The 16,593-nt window shown below is 31.6% G+C and overlaps 1 protein-coding gene, 1 long non-coding RNA gene and 2 other non-coding genes across 5 annotated transcripts in view; 2 read left to right on the top strand and 2 right to left on the bottom strand.

Annotated features, from left to right (window-relative positions):
- The first annotated feature begins 814 nt into the window (after positions 1-814).
- LOC143068430 (uncharacterized) lies at positions 815-4,130 on the top strand. 2 transcript variants are annotated; one of them, XR_012976167.1, is made up of 3 exons: positions 815-1,644; positions 2,769-2,839; positions 3,650-4,130. It is a non-coding gene; the product is annotated as an uncharacterized LOC143068430 (long non-coding RNA). The 2 variants fall into 2 exon arrangements; XR_012976166.1 differs by lacking the exon at positions 815-1,644 and adding an exon at positions 1,729-1,857.
- Positions 4,131-4,961: 831 nt separating this feature from the next.
- LOC143068429 (uncharacterized) lies at positions 4,962-8,392 on the bottom strand. Its single transcript, XM_076242490.1, has 4 exons — positions 7,755-8,392; positions 7,051-7,107; positions 6,613-6,705; positions 4,962-5,810 (listed from the first exon to the last, which is right to left on the bottom strand). Exons 1-4 carry the CDS (start codon positions 7,912-7,914, stop codon positions 5,599-5,601), a joined length of 522 nt encoding a protein of 173 aa, XP_076098605.1. The 5' UTR covers positions 7,915-8,392; the 3' UTR covers positions 4,962-5,598.
- Positions 8,393-16,095: 7,703 nt separating this feature from the next.
- On the top strand, positions 16,096-16,167 carry Trnat-ugu (transfer RNA threonine (anticodon UGU)). The gene has a single exon. It is a non-coding gene; the product is annotated as a tRNA-Thr (tRNA).
- Positions 16,168-16,548: 381 nt separating this feature from the next.
- The window catches only part of Trnac-gca (transfer RNA cysteine (anticodon GCA)), a 72-nt gene continuing 27 nt past the window's right edge, over positions 16,549-16,593 (bottom strand). Inside the window, exon 1 of the tRNA in view lies at positions 16,549-16,593. This exon is cut by the window's right edge and continues 27 nt beyond it. This is a non-coding gene — a tRNA (tRNA-Cys).

Here is a 16,593-nt window from a genome sequence, read left to right as displayed (position 1 = left end):
CTTTCACATGGTCATTAACAAAGGTAAAAGTTAGCGTTCAAAAAATGGCTAGTATTGTTGATCAACAGGATAAATTCTGCAATTTGCTGAGAATAGCACATTTAAGCACAACAATATTTATACTAGGGACAATTGAATGAGTTAATTTCTATTAGAAATGCAAAAGAGGCATTGAAACAAAGTGACTAAGACAGACATTTGCTAAAAAAATATGATGTTATTGAAGTTGCAGGTATTGAAAAGCTCATAAAAAAGGAAGAAATGGTAAGTTTTGTTTTGTCTTATATGACAAATATAGAAGAGGGTCTGAAAACAAAAATCTATCCGGAATCCTGGAATTTTAATTGATTGATTGATTGATTGATTGATTGTTGGCTGATTAACGTCCAGTAGCAAATATTTCATGCATGTTCATGACGATGTATCAGATTAATCATGATATGCATTATTGCATACAGAAGATTGCAGTCAATATGGCACACCAACCTAAAATCGTAACTCTATATGATCACAGTAAATGAGTGTGTACAAGTATTATTTAAAGACACTACAAACCATTAAAGTCTGAAATGGCCTATATCTATACTCGACTGTACTGATTTTTACTCGACCAGTCTGAATTAGTCTGACTTTTACTTGACATTACTCGACCCCAGTCTGAACCATACTTGACTGTATTGACCCTTATCTTTGCCGTTGAAAATAGTCTGGGCCCGGTTGTTCAAAAGTGTCGTTAAGCTAACGCAGTCGTTAAAGTGTCGTTAGAGTGTCGTTAAATTTAACAAATTCGTTAACGGTTGTTCAAAAAATTTAACGACAAAAATAATGATAACGAGTCGTTAACTTTAACAACTTCTGGGAGGTCGATTAGATATTTAAGTTATTGTTAAATATGGCCGCCTTTAGACAAGTACCTGTTGCACCTCACAGAAAAGAAAGGCATTTTCGCCTGAAAGATGACCTTTCTTTGAATTTGTCAAATGAGGAGTTACGAGAACGGTATCGCTTTGGTAGAGATGGAATTAATTTCATTTCTAATCTAGTCAGTGATGATATAACAAGAAAAACAAAGAGAAACCATGCTCTCACTGTACCACAGATGGTCATGGTGACCCTGAGATTTCTAACTACAGGCATTTTTTTGCAAGTAGTTGGAGACACAATAGGTAAGATTTCATTTATATATTTATCATATATGATTTAAAATTAAGTAAACATTAGTAAAATTGTGTTAATCAATTGCTATAATGATCTTTGACTGATGTTTGAATGATAATTTCAATTTGTTAATTTTCGAAATGTAAACAAACGCTGGTAAAATACACATTTTATTTTTTGTTCTTAAACGATCTCCCAAATTGTATGTTTTTGGTCTGTTTACAGGTTTGCACAAGGGAACTGTCTCGCGTATTGTGTCTGATGTGTTGACATAACTTTGTAACAAGCGGGATCAATTCATCAAATGGCCAAGGAATGTGGACGAAACAAGAGGAGACTTTTACCGTCTAAGTGGTTTCCCGAATGTGCTAGGGGCAATAGATGGGACACATGTCCGTATCCAGGCTCCATCAGAAGATGAAGCATCATTTGTTAATAGGAAAGGGGTACACTCTGTAAATGTGCAGGCTGTTTGTGATGCCAAAGGTAAAACATTTCTCATCTAATATGACATTGACCTTCGTAAATAATAAACTGGTATCAACTTTTCAGTGTGACTGGGACCCCTATAGTCTGTTTCTCAGAAAAGAACATTTTACTTTCACTTTTACTTTCACTTTCACTCAGTTCATCTCGGATCATCTAGGACATGATTAGGGTTTTATATGGTTTACCTACTAAAGATAACTTAAAATATTGGTAAGTCAAATATTAAAAGAAGATATTAGTTTTCTTTAATGAGAAAAAGATTCTGTTCAGGGGCCAGCCATTTCCAAAAAGGGGGTTTCCCAACATAAGATAAAGCATGAAGAGGAGCTCCAACCATATGTCCCCATTCAAATACACTGATAATCTTAAAAAGGGAGGTTTCCCTATCCTGTATCCACCACTGCTGTTTCTGATATATTTCTTGAATTTCCCCCTTTCAATCCAAAAAAAAAAAAAGAAACATTAACCTAGAGTACCCTAGATTTTGTACAATTTATAATTTGATGTTGCTCTGATGACTGGATCAGCACATTTATGCCTTATGCAACATGCATTACAACTTTTAATTTGATATCATGGTTCCTAGTTTGAAACAATACAGTTGAGTCAAAATTTGTAAGTCTATACATTTAAAAAAGATGTGGTAAGATTGCTAATGGGACATTTCTCCACAAGAGACCAAATTACACAGAAATTAACAACTATAGGTCACTGTTCGGTCTTCAACAATGAGCGAGACACATACCACATAGTCAGCTGTAAAAGTCTCCGGAATGACAACGTAAAACAATTTGAACCAGAAAAGTAACGGCATAAATTTTGCATTGTACATCAGTTTTCATGGTTATTCATTGTGTTTATATACACTAATAATTTAAAATGTTTGGACACCCCCTTTTAAGATTACCATTACAAGACTTTTAAAATATGGATTCAAATAAATTTTATTTTTAAAGTCCATTGTTGCATGATCCTAAATAATCCTCTCTTTAAACTTTTGCTACACCTCTTAATTAGAAAAATATAATAATTAATCAAAGACAATTTGTTACATGTAAATTTTTTTATGGTATTACATCATTTCTTTCTTATTTGCATTATATATTATCTATATTTTGCAGGTAAATTCACAAACATAAATGCAAACTGGCCAGGTAGCAGTCATGACTCCCACATATTCAGGACTTCACAGGTATGTATTTTATTGCAATGTTGGTAATCTTTTATAAGTTATATTTCCTTTTAAGCACTATATGTTAGCAGTCAGTCCAGACTTCTTATTTTCTCAATAAAAGAATTAAAATCTCTTATCTTGGATTGGTCACCACTGCAGGAAGTCAAAATCTTCTTCTTGGACATAAAAGCCAGTGGTGGATCAAGAACTTTTCCTAAAGGGGGGGGCCTCTGACTGACCTAAAGGGGGGGGGGGGGTTCCGCTCCAGTCATGCTTCAGTGATTTCCTATATATTCAACCAAATTTTTCCAACGTAAGGGGGGCCAGTCCCCCCATGGATCCGCCTATGAAACCACTATTTTTATTTGCTCTTATCAATATTATTTTTTACTTTTTGTCATTAGATACACATAAAGGTGTGAAAATGTCAATGTAAGGACTTTTGAATTTCAGTTCAAAATAATTAATTTATCATTGGAAATTTATATAATTAATTAAGAAAGAAGCAACCTGTTGAAAGAAATCTTGAGATACAATAACTGAGAAAAGAATATAGAAATATCTTTAGTGAATAATTTATGTTAAAAAATCAATTATTCTATACATATAAAGCAGCAATCAATTAGTTTTTAGGGTTGCTTATGATGAAAAAAAATATTGATATACAATAAATGAAAAGGGAATATATAAAAAATAGTCTTGCTGAATATTATTTTAGGTAAATAGTGTAACTCCTCCCTGCGAAGCTGAATATATCAATTTAAATATAAAAATGGAAGTTTTAACCAAATATTTGCTGTAAAAAGAAATTAAAACTTTTATGTATAGGTGTGTACCTACATGGAACAGAATGGTGGATGGGCAAATGGTGTACTGCTGGGTGATAGTGGTTATCCTTGTCGACCATTCCTGATGACCCCATATCAGAATCCTGTACTTGATCATCAAAAGAAGTACAACAGATGCCACTGTTCAACCAGAAGTGTGATAGAGAGAACATTTGGGAGGCTGAAGAGAAGGTTCCACATATTACACTCAGAGGTAAAGCATAAAAAAATTCTTTAAGCAAATGATCACTCACACCACATCTTCCTATACATGTATCTATAGAACATAAAAAATGCAGTTGATTAAAAAAAAATCATTTTTTGTTGGGGTTCTTATCTTGTTATTTATTTAAATATTTTGGCCCCATTAGAAATTGGTCAACACTGAGGTCTCCAAAATTAAACTTTGTTCGGTTTTTATCAGAAACTTATTTTTTTGTGGATCTATATGCTGAATCTATCTGTGTGATAATATTTTTAAATAGGGCCCTGTATAATAAGATAATAAAAATTATAATAAAATTGACATGCTATAGTTAAAAAAGGCAATAATTCTACATAACTTTCACTTTTCGGTTTCAGATAGAATGATACCAAGCAAAGCATGCAAGATCATCATGGCTTGTGCTATTCTTCACAATATTTGCATCTTACTTAATGAACCAGACATTGAAGATGATGGATTAGTGATAGACAATGATGGAGATATTGGGGACCGTTTCTTTGGTAATCAGGATGGAAGAGGTGTCAGAGACCACATTTCCTCCACATTTTTTAATCGTTGAAATCATGAATAAAACATTGAAAAGCTTTTTTCTGAATATATATTTTATCAATAACAATAAAACATATAAAAAATATAACATTAATATGGATCTATAAATAAATGCTGATTAAACTTAATGAAGTAGAGCCTCTAACATTGACTCTGTACAACTATTTTCCAAATTTTTCTTCATCATATCATATAACTCCATTTGCTTCTTGAATAGTTCCATTTGAGTCTGATTTCTTTTTAGGTCGCTCTCTAACACCAGACACTGCAACTCATACACGTCTTCTGCAGTTTTCTTGGGTTTCTTTGTCCGTTTATTTTCACTGAAATATATATAATAAAAATGCATATTTGTTAATTTTTTTAAATAAATATAGTTATTATAAACCAGTATAACTATTTAGATAAAATTGTTTTTCCAAAGGCCAAGATTTCTGCCACTCATACATAAATGTTTATTCCTTTAACTTATACTCTTTAACAAAAATTGATCATATTATATCACTGTTTCGGATAAATATTTAAACAAAAGGGGATGCAGACTTTCATTAAATTAATTCAGCAAATGAGTATTTGGGATATTTCTCTAAATCTTACATTTAACAGGTAGTTAAATTAGATAATTTGATTTAGAATTATAATTCCCATTTACAGGACATATTTCATCCTTAAGAACAAGTTTAATGAAACAATTAAGAGGGAGATAACTCTTGATTTTATACAGGGCTGCTGTATGAACTTTTTGGACATATTCAATGGATAGGTATAAAAGGTATACAATTATTCATTTTATTAAATTTAGCCACTCAGTTTTCCTTTTCGAACTATTTTTGAAGTTCAATAACTGGTTAATTCATAACAAATATGCATATTAATCTCATACAAAACATTTACAAGAGTGATTTATTGGCACTATAAGAATATTTATCAGTATTCAAATCATTTATACATAATAAGATGTGGTATGATTTCCAATCAGACAAATATGGGGCACAGTCCAAAGGAAGCCCAATTAAGTCAAGATGTATCATCACAATCCCTTCAGCAATAAGCAATTACATTCCAGGATGTATTCAGATCCAAAAGACTCGTACATCAGTGATGACTCCATCTAAAAAAGTTTCAAAGCCAGCTATATACAACACTCAAGAGCATTCAATACATATCCAACTTATTTAGTGTGTAGAAATTAAAAGGCTGTTGTATTCTTTCATATAAAACATATATCTAGCTTTAGGTGGTTGCTGAGTGCTGCTATTAGGGCATGAAGGAGGTATTTGGGCAGACACTGGTAGGTTTGCATGTTCAGTATAACGTGTTTCTTTATTTCTCTGATGAACCTCTTCCAGTCTCCTAATCCATATACTCTCCACAGAAGATGGTGGTTCTGAAAGTTTTGATTAAAGAAACATTAAAATTGCCTCAGTTGAATGTGTATACATTGCATATAGGGTAGATAAAAGAAGATGTGGTATTAGTGTCAATGAGAAAACTCTCCATCCAAGTCACAATTTATAAAAGTAAACCATCATAGGTCAAGGTAAGGCCTTCAACACAGAACCTTAGCTCACACCGAACAGCAAGCTATATAGGGCCCCAAATATTACTGGTGTAAATCCATTCAATTGGGAAACCATTTGTTATCTGTTTAGTATATAAACATACGGGGGTATTAGGATTGCTTAAGAGACCTTCAGACAACAATCCACCAAATTGTAAATGAAGTTGATTTATAAATGAATATATGTATTTAAATGTGTCAGTCAAGATACATATATTCAAGACTTAAAATCCCAATCAATTGAACAACATAGATTGGAGAAAGGTATTGTAAAAAAGAAAAAAAGTAAAAAAGTAATATAGCTGTTACTTCTTTCCATAAGTCATTATATTCTGTGTCAATTTCAACTTGAGAAAATATATAAAGACCAATTGAATGAAAGAAAGTCAATAGATACACAATTAACTTAAAGCGTGCTATTACAGAGATCCTGTATTAGACCCTCAATGAGTAAATTTATAAATATATATAATTATATAGATTATTTTCACAGCAATATAATTTTATATCAACCTCAATTCTTTAATGAAATATTGATTCCGAAACATTGCATCTTCATTTTTTTGAAATGCGGAATTGTAAAAATAATTTACGATTAACATAATACAAAAATCTATGTAATGATTACCATCAGATGTCTGGCATCCTGAGACAGCAATCTGTGCTGGAATTGGTGAGCTGACAGGTTCAGCAAAATATATTGGATCAGATGATGAGCTTTCTGAAATAAAATGAAGATACATTATATTTCAATTTTTTAACAATCATTTTATTTTTGGATATTTGATTGATCATAAGAACTCTTATGGGCCCACAAGGGGCATACAGAGCATACATGAATAAGGACAAAGAATATTGATTTTCATAGATTCATAGATACAAACATTTTTTACATACAGTTGAAACTTCTTTTAAAATTGCTTGATCCCCCCTGTATTGAGTATACTTACACTCTAAAATTTATACCAAATTATTTGTAACAATAATCTCTCTCTTTACTTATGGTTACAATTATAATATTACTGCAAGTAATGTGTATGCATGAATATCTTCTTTAGATACATACCTTGTATACTGAATTGTATTGGTGTACTCTCACTTGTTTCTGTCTGCTGAGGAAACCCTGTAGAAATGATCAAGTGAGAATTACAAAAAAATCAGGCACAAAGAAAGATAACTCAATTTTTAATGCAGGGCTATTTCGAAATGGACTATAAACATGTTACAATGACTTTTGGTGAAGTACTAATTCCAAGTTTTTTCTTGGTTACAAGTATTAACAAGTAAATTTTATTGAAATTTAATTAATCTTTAAAAGTAATGGGATTTTTTTTTATGAAAATTTTACCACAGCTCAATTTTTTTCATTGTGGTAAAAGATGATGTAAGGGGCAATACAGAATTGACCGCCAAAGGTGATGGCCAACAAACTTTACCTCTTGCAAAACAATAGTTAAACCTTATTTTTAACGATGAAAAGATATTTGTATGTGATAATTATTCTCATCAATACCACAAGAAGGTATTTGTATATATCAGGTAAGAGGAAGGTTGTAATTATAACACAACATAAAATTCTATTTATAGCACATCGGCGACGTCTGTAGGGAATTTCGTTGAAAGGGATATCCTAATGTCATAGCAGACGACGCACTCAGAGATATTAATTTTCTGCATTATTTTCTAAGATAGAAATAAAATAACCGTCTGATTTATTGTTTGAAATAAATGGAAGCACATTATTGACATCAGTAAACCAAAAATACTTGCCCACTGAAGTTTCCATCCCATCATCAATTCCTTTGAAGGAGGAGGTGTCTTTTAAGGCATTTATAATATTCTCCTCGGCAACACTTATTGGCTTTGGAGCAGGTCCTCCTCCTGTCCTGTTTCTCTCCTTTTTTTTCATACGTGAATTTGTCTTTGGCATCTCTTGTTAAGTTTCTAAATTTGGTTTTTACAGTTAGAACTTGTCTGTAGCTCACACCTAGAGCATTCACTTTAGCAGTTATCTTTTCCCACATTTTGTTTTTAGCATCTGCTGTAATATCCTTCCCGAATTTCTCTCTCAGTAGACCCAATTCTTCAACAACTCTTCTACTTATAAGGTTTACTTCTATGCTTGAAAAATTCTGGCCTCTAATCCTTGGAATTTTCTTGGGGGGTTGCTCTTCAGCCATTTTCAAACAGGAAGTGGAGGAATTGTTGGATTTTTAGGGGAGTTGTGGGAAAATGTTAAATTAATTAGTTGTTAAATTTTTTAACAAGTTGTTAGTTAACGCAGTCGTTAAATATTTTTGAACAACATAATTTAACACAGAAATTAACTAACAACAATGTTAAAATTTAACGAGTTGTTAGGCTTAACTAGTCGTTAGCTTAACGACACTTTTGAACAACCGGGCCCAGAACTATTACTCGACCAGTCTGAAACAGTCTTAACCCATTCTTGACATGTACAAGACCTATTTTTCCAGTCTAAACCATACTTAACCAAAGGTCTGAACAATACTCGACCAGTCTGAACCATACTAGACCAAAAACCTTCTACTTTTTTAACTGTTTAAATAAATTTCTTTTTAACTGACATATATAACAACAGCCAACAAAATTTATAAAAGATGTTAACCTTATATAAGAAATATATCTCTGATTATATTTAGGATAAAAAAAAATATATTATATATAACTTATATCAAAAAAGGGATAAAATTGAATAAATAAATAAAATTATTTTTCTGATTAGTGGTGAAATATAAAGTATAATCTCTGCTTGGGGCAAACTCATAAATAAGATCACACCTGGTCAGAGGTATTAAATTCTAAATAAAATTGATTCAAAATTATAACATCCTGTTTAAATTAAATAACAAGGCCGTTCGAATATGCATGTATGTACTAGATAAGTTATACACGAATTTAAGAAAATAGGGCTTTCTTTTTACCTGTAAAACACACATGTACTGAGTTAATTAGAACATATTAAAGTGCTTTATGTATGTCATGTTAATTTGACAAAAAAATACTTAAATTATTTTAAATTTTGTTTACTGTTACATGTACTTAGGAATACATTTCCTTTTTTAAAAAGGTTATCAAGGATTGCTAGGAAAATTCTATTATAATGATTATATTAAATTCTTGGTTTAATAGAACAAAACAATTAAGCTCTCATTTTTTTAAATTTATTAAATTGTTTTATATACTATTTTATATATATCTTAATAAAAAAAAACATTCACTGCATTAAGTCAACTGACAACATAAATCTATACTAGGCTTAAGTTAATGGTGAAAATAGTCCAATTACCATAAAATACTTCCGAAATATTCATAAAATTAGAATAATATTGAAAATATTAGTCACAATTCATTTTTTTAGATTAATTGATCAGCTTGTTTTATTTATATTTTAAAAGTTGATATATATTATTATGTAAGTGTTGATTAATATTGAGTTGAAGTTATATATTATTGATTATTGTGAAATTTTAATTTCAATACTGTATTGAATACATTTTTAATTTCAAGTTGTTTCATTTTTATTAAAAAAATTCCTAAATTGATAAAATTCAGTTAATAGATACAAAGAATAGGTCTAGTTTGGTTAAGACTTGGTTGAGAATGGTTCAGACTAGGTCGAGTATGGTTGAGACTAGGTCAAGTACGGTTCAGACTAGGTCGAGTACGGTTCAGACTTGGTCTAGTACAGTTCAGACTCGTATAAAACGGTTAAGAACTGGTCAAGTACACATTCAGACTGTTAAGTATGGTTCAGACTACAGTCGAGTATTATCAAGTAAATCTCAGACGAATTCAGACTGGTCGAGTAAAAATCAGTACAGTCGAGTACAGATATAGGCCATTTCAGACTTTTAATGGTTTGTAGTGAGAACTTCAGGTCACAAAACAGACGACTATAGAATCATATTCAAAACAGTGTGGCTGTTGCTATTGATTAAAGACCTAAATTATCCCATTGACCGGGACAGATTGTGTGAACGTTGTCTGTAACGACCACTACTCACTATGTACTTTTTAATTACACTTAAACTGTGGGGTCACCAAAGGTTCTCAACATCTAAATAAAGTTATTCGAAAAACTAATCAAGAATAACACGAATATAAATCAAAATATAAAGGTTATTCCTGATAAATTTTTCGAATTATTTTATTATTAAAGGCGTAAAGAACCTTTGATGACCCCACGGTTTAAATTCTATAATAAGTAAGTAGTGAGCAGTGGTCGTTTCAGACATACGTTCACCTAATCTGTCCCAGTCAATGGGATAATTTAGGTCGTCAGTCAATGGCCACAGCCACACTGTTTTGAATATGATTCTATGAGCTTAACTTTTTCACAGAACTTCTTATATTTGAACAAGCATATCACTGTTAGGACTCATAACATAATTATCTTTATAACAAAATCCAAGTTTAGCTTTGTGCCCTACTCAAAATGGTTTGATTCTTACTTTCAGATGACACCATACTTTACTACTTATCCATCGCGGATATGTATGATAATATAAAAACAGCAAATCTTGGGGTCGGTCAAGGAGGTCTCCATAAAACTAACAAAGAACTCAAAAACATTTTGCTAACATTAGCCGGGAAGCAATACGCATATTTGCAACCAATTGTGAACAATGTATCTTGAAACGAAAACGTACTGACATATCATATCAAAACTTGTTGTTAAACCTATAATTTCTGCTGATTTTAACTGAAGAGGACAGGTCGACCTTGTAGACCTTCAATCTGTCCCCGACCAGGAATTTAAATGGATAATGCACTATCCAGATCATCTAACCAAATTTAGCATGCTTAGAGCTCTGAAATCTACGAGAGCTGCTGATGTTGCGTATCAATTACTTGACATTTTTTTCTCTTTGGTGCACCCCACATCCTCCAAAGCGATAATGGGAGAGAGTTCACTGCACATATAATTACTGAACTGAATTCATTATGGTTAGAATTGGTAATAGTTCATGGGCGACAAAGACATCCCCAAAGTCAAGGGTCTGTAGAAAGAGCAAATGCAGACATTAAAGAAATCTTCATATCATGGATGAATGACAATGACACACAACAGTGGTCTGAAGGTTCGCGCTTTGTGCAATTTCAGAAAAATAGATAATATCACAGAGTAATTGACCAATCGCCTTATCGTGCTTTGTTTGGTTCTGACCCAAAAATAGGTTTATCTTTATCTTCTTTGCCCAAGGAACTTTTGCCAAATCTTGAAACTGAGAACGATATGGAAAAAGTGTTTGGAGAGGTTTCAGAGGAGAACAGTTAAATTGAGATTGATGGCACGAATGAAAACACAGATGCTGAATCGTTAGATTCAGAAAGAGAACTTAACGATTCTGGATCAACTAGTACAACTATTGAAGTTGTATCAGATGAAGTCGAAACCCCAATCATTCGTACAAGAAAACGCGCATTGTCTGGCCAACAAATCCAAGCAGATGTCCGTACAAGAAATACAAAACAGAAACTGAGTGATTTATCTGTTAGACACAATGTTATTATTCATGTGGCCGGGCACCGACCGATTTGATGAATAAACAAGGTGTTGTTGTAGAAGTCGGAAATTTTTGCTATCGTGTAGGAACAATAGCTGGTAATTTATCAGGAGTCTTAAGCAGAAACCAACTAGAATCAATTAGTGACTCTTCTTTGTCCGTTACACAAATTCCAGATTTACAACTTTCCATAAGGGAAGCTGTGAAAAAAAAATCAAAAACTGGTGGACAGGGTTATCTATCTTGCAAATGTAAAGGTGGTTGTTACAGTTCGAAGTGTAAATGCAAAAAACAGGATGTATTGTGTAATTCAATGTGTCATGGTTCGCTCACCTGCTCCAACAAATAAGAGCATTGTATATTATTGTATAGTATTGTAAATAGAGTTATAAGTGTGTTTCATATTGTTTCGTAATTAAAATTGAAATTATTTTTTATCATTTGATTTGAAACTTATTATATGTAACATATTGTACAAGTTATAAGTGAAATTAAGCCATATTTTGTACAAATTACAAATTACAATTTGTACAAAGTCAAAATATAAATAATAATTTGTATAATGTTTTTGTACAAATTATAATTTGTACAATATTTTTTTACGAATTATAATTTGTACAATATTTTTATACAAAAATTATATTCACTTACAATAATAGGCGCATAAACATTCATTATATTCTAAATACTGTTATCATATTTAAACTGTAAATGTAATAATCTTTATTTTTTTATCTTTATATATTTGTTTAACATTTTCACAAACGTTTGTTTACACTGTATGGCAAACCTTTGTCTATAATTTGTCCCATCACTGTGGTAAATATTACCATTATGTAAATGTTTTACATTTTTTACATAATTGCAAAATGATAAATGTTTTAAGATGATCCATTCTTATCATTTTTGTCATAAGGCGATGATCGTACTCTCTGTTTAACATTATGTACATTAGGAAAATATTTAGTTTCCTTCTTTTCATTTGTCTTGCCCATCATACATATCTAGTTAACTTTCTATCTGATGTGAGCTCAGACTGTTTGCCGATGACATTATCATGTACAAAACCATCAAATCTCAAAGTGACTGTGTGATGCACTATAGTTAGATATAGATGCAGCTGCTAGGTGGGAACAAATCTGGTTGAATACTTCCTTGTCTGTCAGTAACTGAGGCCCGAACAGCCGAAATGTTTGTCTGTATCTTCAATTCCAGTTCTTGTGAAATCAATATAAGGAAAGGAATGAACTTTGATAGAAAAATCTAAATTTTCATATTCTTTTGAATTACAATCTTTTACATTTTAAAATGCTTTCCTTATTTTCATGTACAATAGCTTCAGTTTGAATCTGTAAAGAATCATGCTGGTTTGATTTCATGTACAATATTGTGTTTTTTACAACTTAATTTCGTTCATTTGAAATCGTTTGATCATCACAAGTACCTTGACTGTCTTTCTTTTCATCTTTTTTTATCATCCATTTACCACCATGTCTAAATCCGACGCACCAGCCTTAAAAACATCACCATTTATATAACTCATCAAACCCTTCACCACATTACCATCCTCGTCACAACTGATTCCAATTATGTTGAAAATAGTAGCATTCTCATCACCATCGACTATCTTTTTAATTTCATCATCTATATTATCTACAATCATTAACTGTTCATTACCATCAACACTAACGTCGACAATGTTAACATTTTCATTTCTAGTTTTGTCTTTGTTATTTGAGGGCATGATTTCAATTTTAGCATTCTTCACATTTTCATTTACATTTTTCAATTTTCTTTTGCGCTCACTAAAGCCATGATACCACTTGATTTAACAGTTTCTGTCTTTCAATGTGTCATTAATATCTTGATTTTCTTTATAAGCTGGTATTATTCTGCATTGGAACTATTAAGTGTTAGCATTCATCACATGTATATGTTAAGCTAGATCCTCATATATAATCCAGGCTCTCATAAACGTACGTACCCCTTATCATGAAAACCGATAGCAAGAATAATGCGTTAAACAGTCTGTATTTCAACTTTTGTTTATACATATCTACAATTAATGTTAAAGAATACAGTTTTTTTAAATCACCTTAATATACTGTTTGGTGCGCTCGAATATCAAAGTAACTGAGAAATCAATTAGAAAACGGACAAGTCTTTATGTCAATCACGGAATCAAAAATACGCCTGCTCGGTAAATGTATTTCGCTAAACTATACACTATTAAAACCAGGTTCAATCCATCATTGTTTACGTTTGAAAATACCTATAGCAAGTCAGGAATATGACAGTTGTTGTTCATTCGTTTTGAATTGTTTTATCATTTATTTTCCCATTTGATTAGGGACTTTCCGTTTTAAATTTTCCTCGGAGTCCAGTATTTTTGTGATTTTACTTATCGCTCAACTACCGATTTTGCATGTCAAAACTTAGCATCATAACTTTACAAGCAGAGGCACTTCTGATACTAAAATATTGGGTTTTAACCCCCATACAACGGCAGCAAAAACTAAGGGCGTTGTGAATATTATCTCCTACCCCCCCCCCCCAAGTTATAATCAAACCTGGGATTACTAAATTACAATACCAGTGCCCTAACCACTGAGTTATGGACGCTCTTTCTTCAGTTTTGTGAAATTTCTACTCTAAAAGAAATGCTCCTCTTCACCAAGTAAAATAGGAAGGACCAATTATCGGTTGGGTTCTTTTGCTTGATAAAAAACAAAGACTTGATTCTGAAGGATCACACTTGAGTATTGTATTATTAATTCAGGACTTAATTTGGTTAATCGCTGTTAAATTTAAATATTCAATTTATAGGTATCTAACTGAATTTAGTCGAAACAGACAATTTTAGCTTTTTTTTTAACATATTAATTCAATACTTAAATTAGTTTTGTGTATTGCTTTCAAATTTAAGGATCGAATTAATATGAAAAAAAAAATAAAAGCTTCAGTTATTCAGATAGATAATTATAAATTGAACCTTTAAATTTGACAGCAATAACCAATCATCGTGGTATTTTGTAAGATTAATATATATTTAAGATAGCTGTAGATTTTTAAAAATCAAAGTTGACTATCTGAATATAGTCCAAACTTAAAATGCTAGTTTATTTGACCGATCAATTAAATCTGTAAAACTGACAGTATGACACCAAACAAACAACCTGGCATTCTGTAAACCCAATATATAAATGAGATAGCTATAAAATTTTATTAAAACACGAGTTGATTTGATAAAGATATTAAAAAACTTAAAGGTGACTTTCCGAACTAAGTCGAAACTAAAAATTTTAGCTTTTTTGTACCTTTAAATTAAATCCTTAAATTTGAAAGCGAATCACCAAACTACGAAACAACCTAGCAATCTGTAAGATCAAAATATAATTGAGATATCTAAGCCGTAAAGTTTGATGAAAATCCAATATGTTTTGAAAAAGTTATTAAACAAATTTGTAGGTGACTTTTCGGAATTTAGACCAAACTGAAATTTTGCCTTTTTTTTTACCTATTAATTAAATACTTATTAAGTTTGACCGCAATTCACCTAACTAGAAATCAATCCTGCATTCTGTAAGATCAATATATAACTGGATTATCTGTATTAATTTATGAAATTCCAAGATAATTTGAAATAGAAAAAAATAATTTAACAGCTGTTTACTAAGGCAATGCGATAAAAATGAAAACGACTCTTTATCAAGGTCATGTTTCAGACTTGAAGAGCCTTAATTTTTTGTATTTACTTTCATTAAGAACTCTCCGAATAAATTAAAGGTAAGGATATATAGGAAACGAAAAGAGACTCATAAGCAAAAATAACATTAAAAAAATCCACCTAGTATAGTATATAGTATAAGTTTTTCTTAAAATTCTTTTGAATAGACGTGATCAGAAGTATAGGATTAAATTTTGAAAGTTTCCTTTTTTTTGTGTACTAAATAAATTTAAGTTGGGTTCAGGTATCTCAGTTTTAGGTTAAAGTTTTATTTTTGTTGACTGCTGTTGTTGGAAGGGTGCTCCGAAGTCAAATGAGCTAAAGGAACATAATTTAACCAAAATAATAATTATAGTTATTTTACCTAATAATTACATTTAATTTCTTATTTCAGGGGGCCAATTCTAAATCCGGTCTCATTTGTTGAGACTTTATTTTTACAGTAAAGCGATCTGGAAACAAAAAACTATACAGAGTAACTTGTATAATAGGTATGATTAATTGCACTTAGTTTGAACCTATACTTACATATAATTTCGAATATTTTTAATATTCAACGGGAAATATCAGAGAGCTTCGTTTTGAAATGAATATTATTTAGATGTGAAATTGTCGCCCTTTATTTTTCGTTGTCTACGAATATAGTTCCTAATATTTTCGCTGTATTTCATCCTGTATTGTCTTAACATCTTCCATTTCTCTGTTTTTTCAGTCTTTTGTTCATTAAACGGAAAATTTATGGTCCCCATATGAATAAAAGGTTCCTTCTCAGAATTTTGAAATGAACAGGTGATTTGGTCTATAATATAGGGCCTTGCTTTATGAGTACAAATTTCACACATCTGAAGCAAGAGCCTCCATAGCTCAGTGGTAGAGCACTGGTCTTGTAAACCAGGGGTCGTGAGTTCGATCCTCACTGGGGGCTTAGGAGATAATATTCACATCTCCCCAAGTTTTTGCTGCCGTTGTATGGGTTCTTGTTCGTTTTCCTCAAGATTTGACATATGAGAAGTGCAATTTCATGTAACAGTATGATGCCAAGTTTTGACATGCAAACATGGTTAGTTGAGCGAAATAGACGGCACACTATAACTAAAGGCGTGACATGTTCAATTCTGTTTTGTAAGATATTTTCCAATCAAATCTTTTTCTTTCCGGAATGTCGACACTCTGAAGAGTATGTATGCCTTTTCAAATTGATTTCTTCGTGTACAGATATGCACTGTCACATTGAAACCTGAAGGATAGGATGTCTTTCATTTTTTCTCCTCCAGTAATCCAAAATATATTTATCGAGTAGTAAAAAAGGGGGCACCCGGGTTCGAACCGGGGACCTCTCGATCTGCAGTCG

This window comes from Mytilus galloprovincialis, chromosome 3 (assembly GCF_965363235.1).
Source record: "Mytilus galloprovincialis chromosome 3, xbMytGall1.hap1.1, whole genome shotgun sequence".
In the NCBI taxonomy this organism is placed as follows: Eukaryota; Metazoa; Mollusca; class Bivalvia; order Mytilida; family Mytilidae; genus Mytilus; species Mytilus galloprovincialis.
The sequence above is the reverse complement of the archived record's forward strand: the minus strand, read 5'-3'. Positions and strand labels throughout refer to the sequence as shown.

Coding starts and splice junctions, on each gene's coding strand:
- LOC143068429 (XM_076242490.1), bottom strand. CDS start 7,914: ATGCCAAAGACAAATTCACGTATGAAAAAAAAGGAGAGAAACAGGACA. Junction 7,108..7,754: donor TGGGATGGAAACTTCAGTGG/GCAAGTATTTTT, acceptor TCATTTCTACAG/GGTTTCCTCAGCAGACAGAA. Junction 6,706..7,050: donor AATACAATTCAGTATACAAG/GTATGTATCTAA, acceptor ATTTTATTTCAG/AAAGCTCATCATCTGATCCA.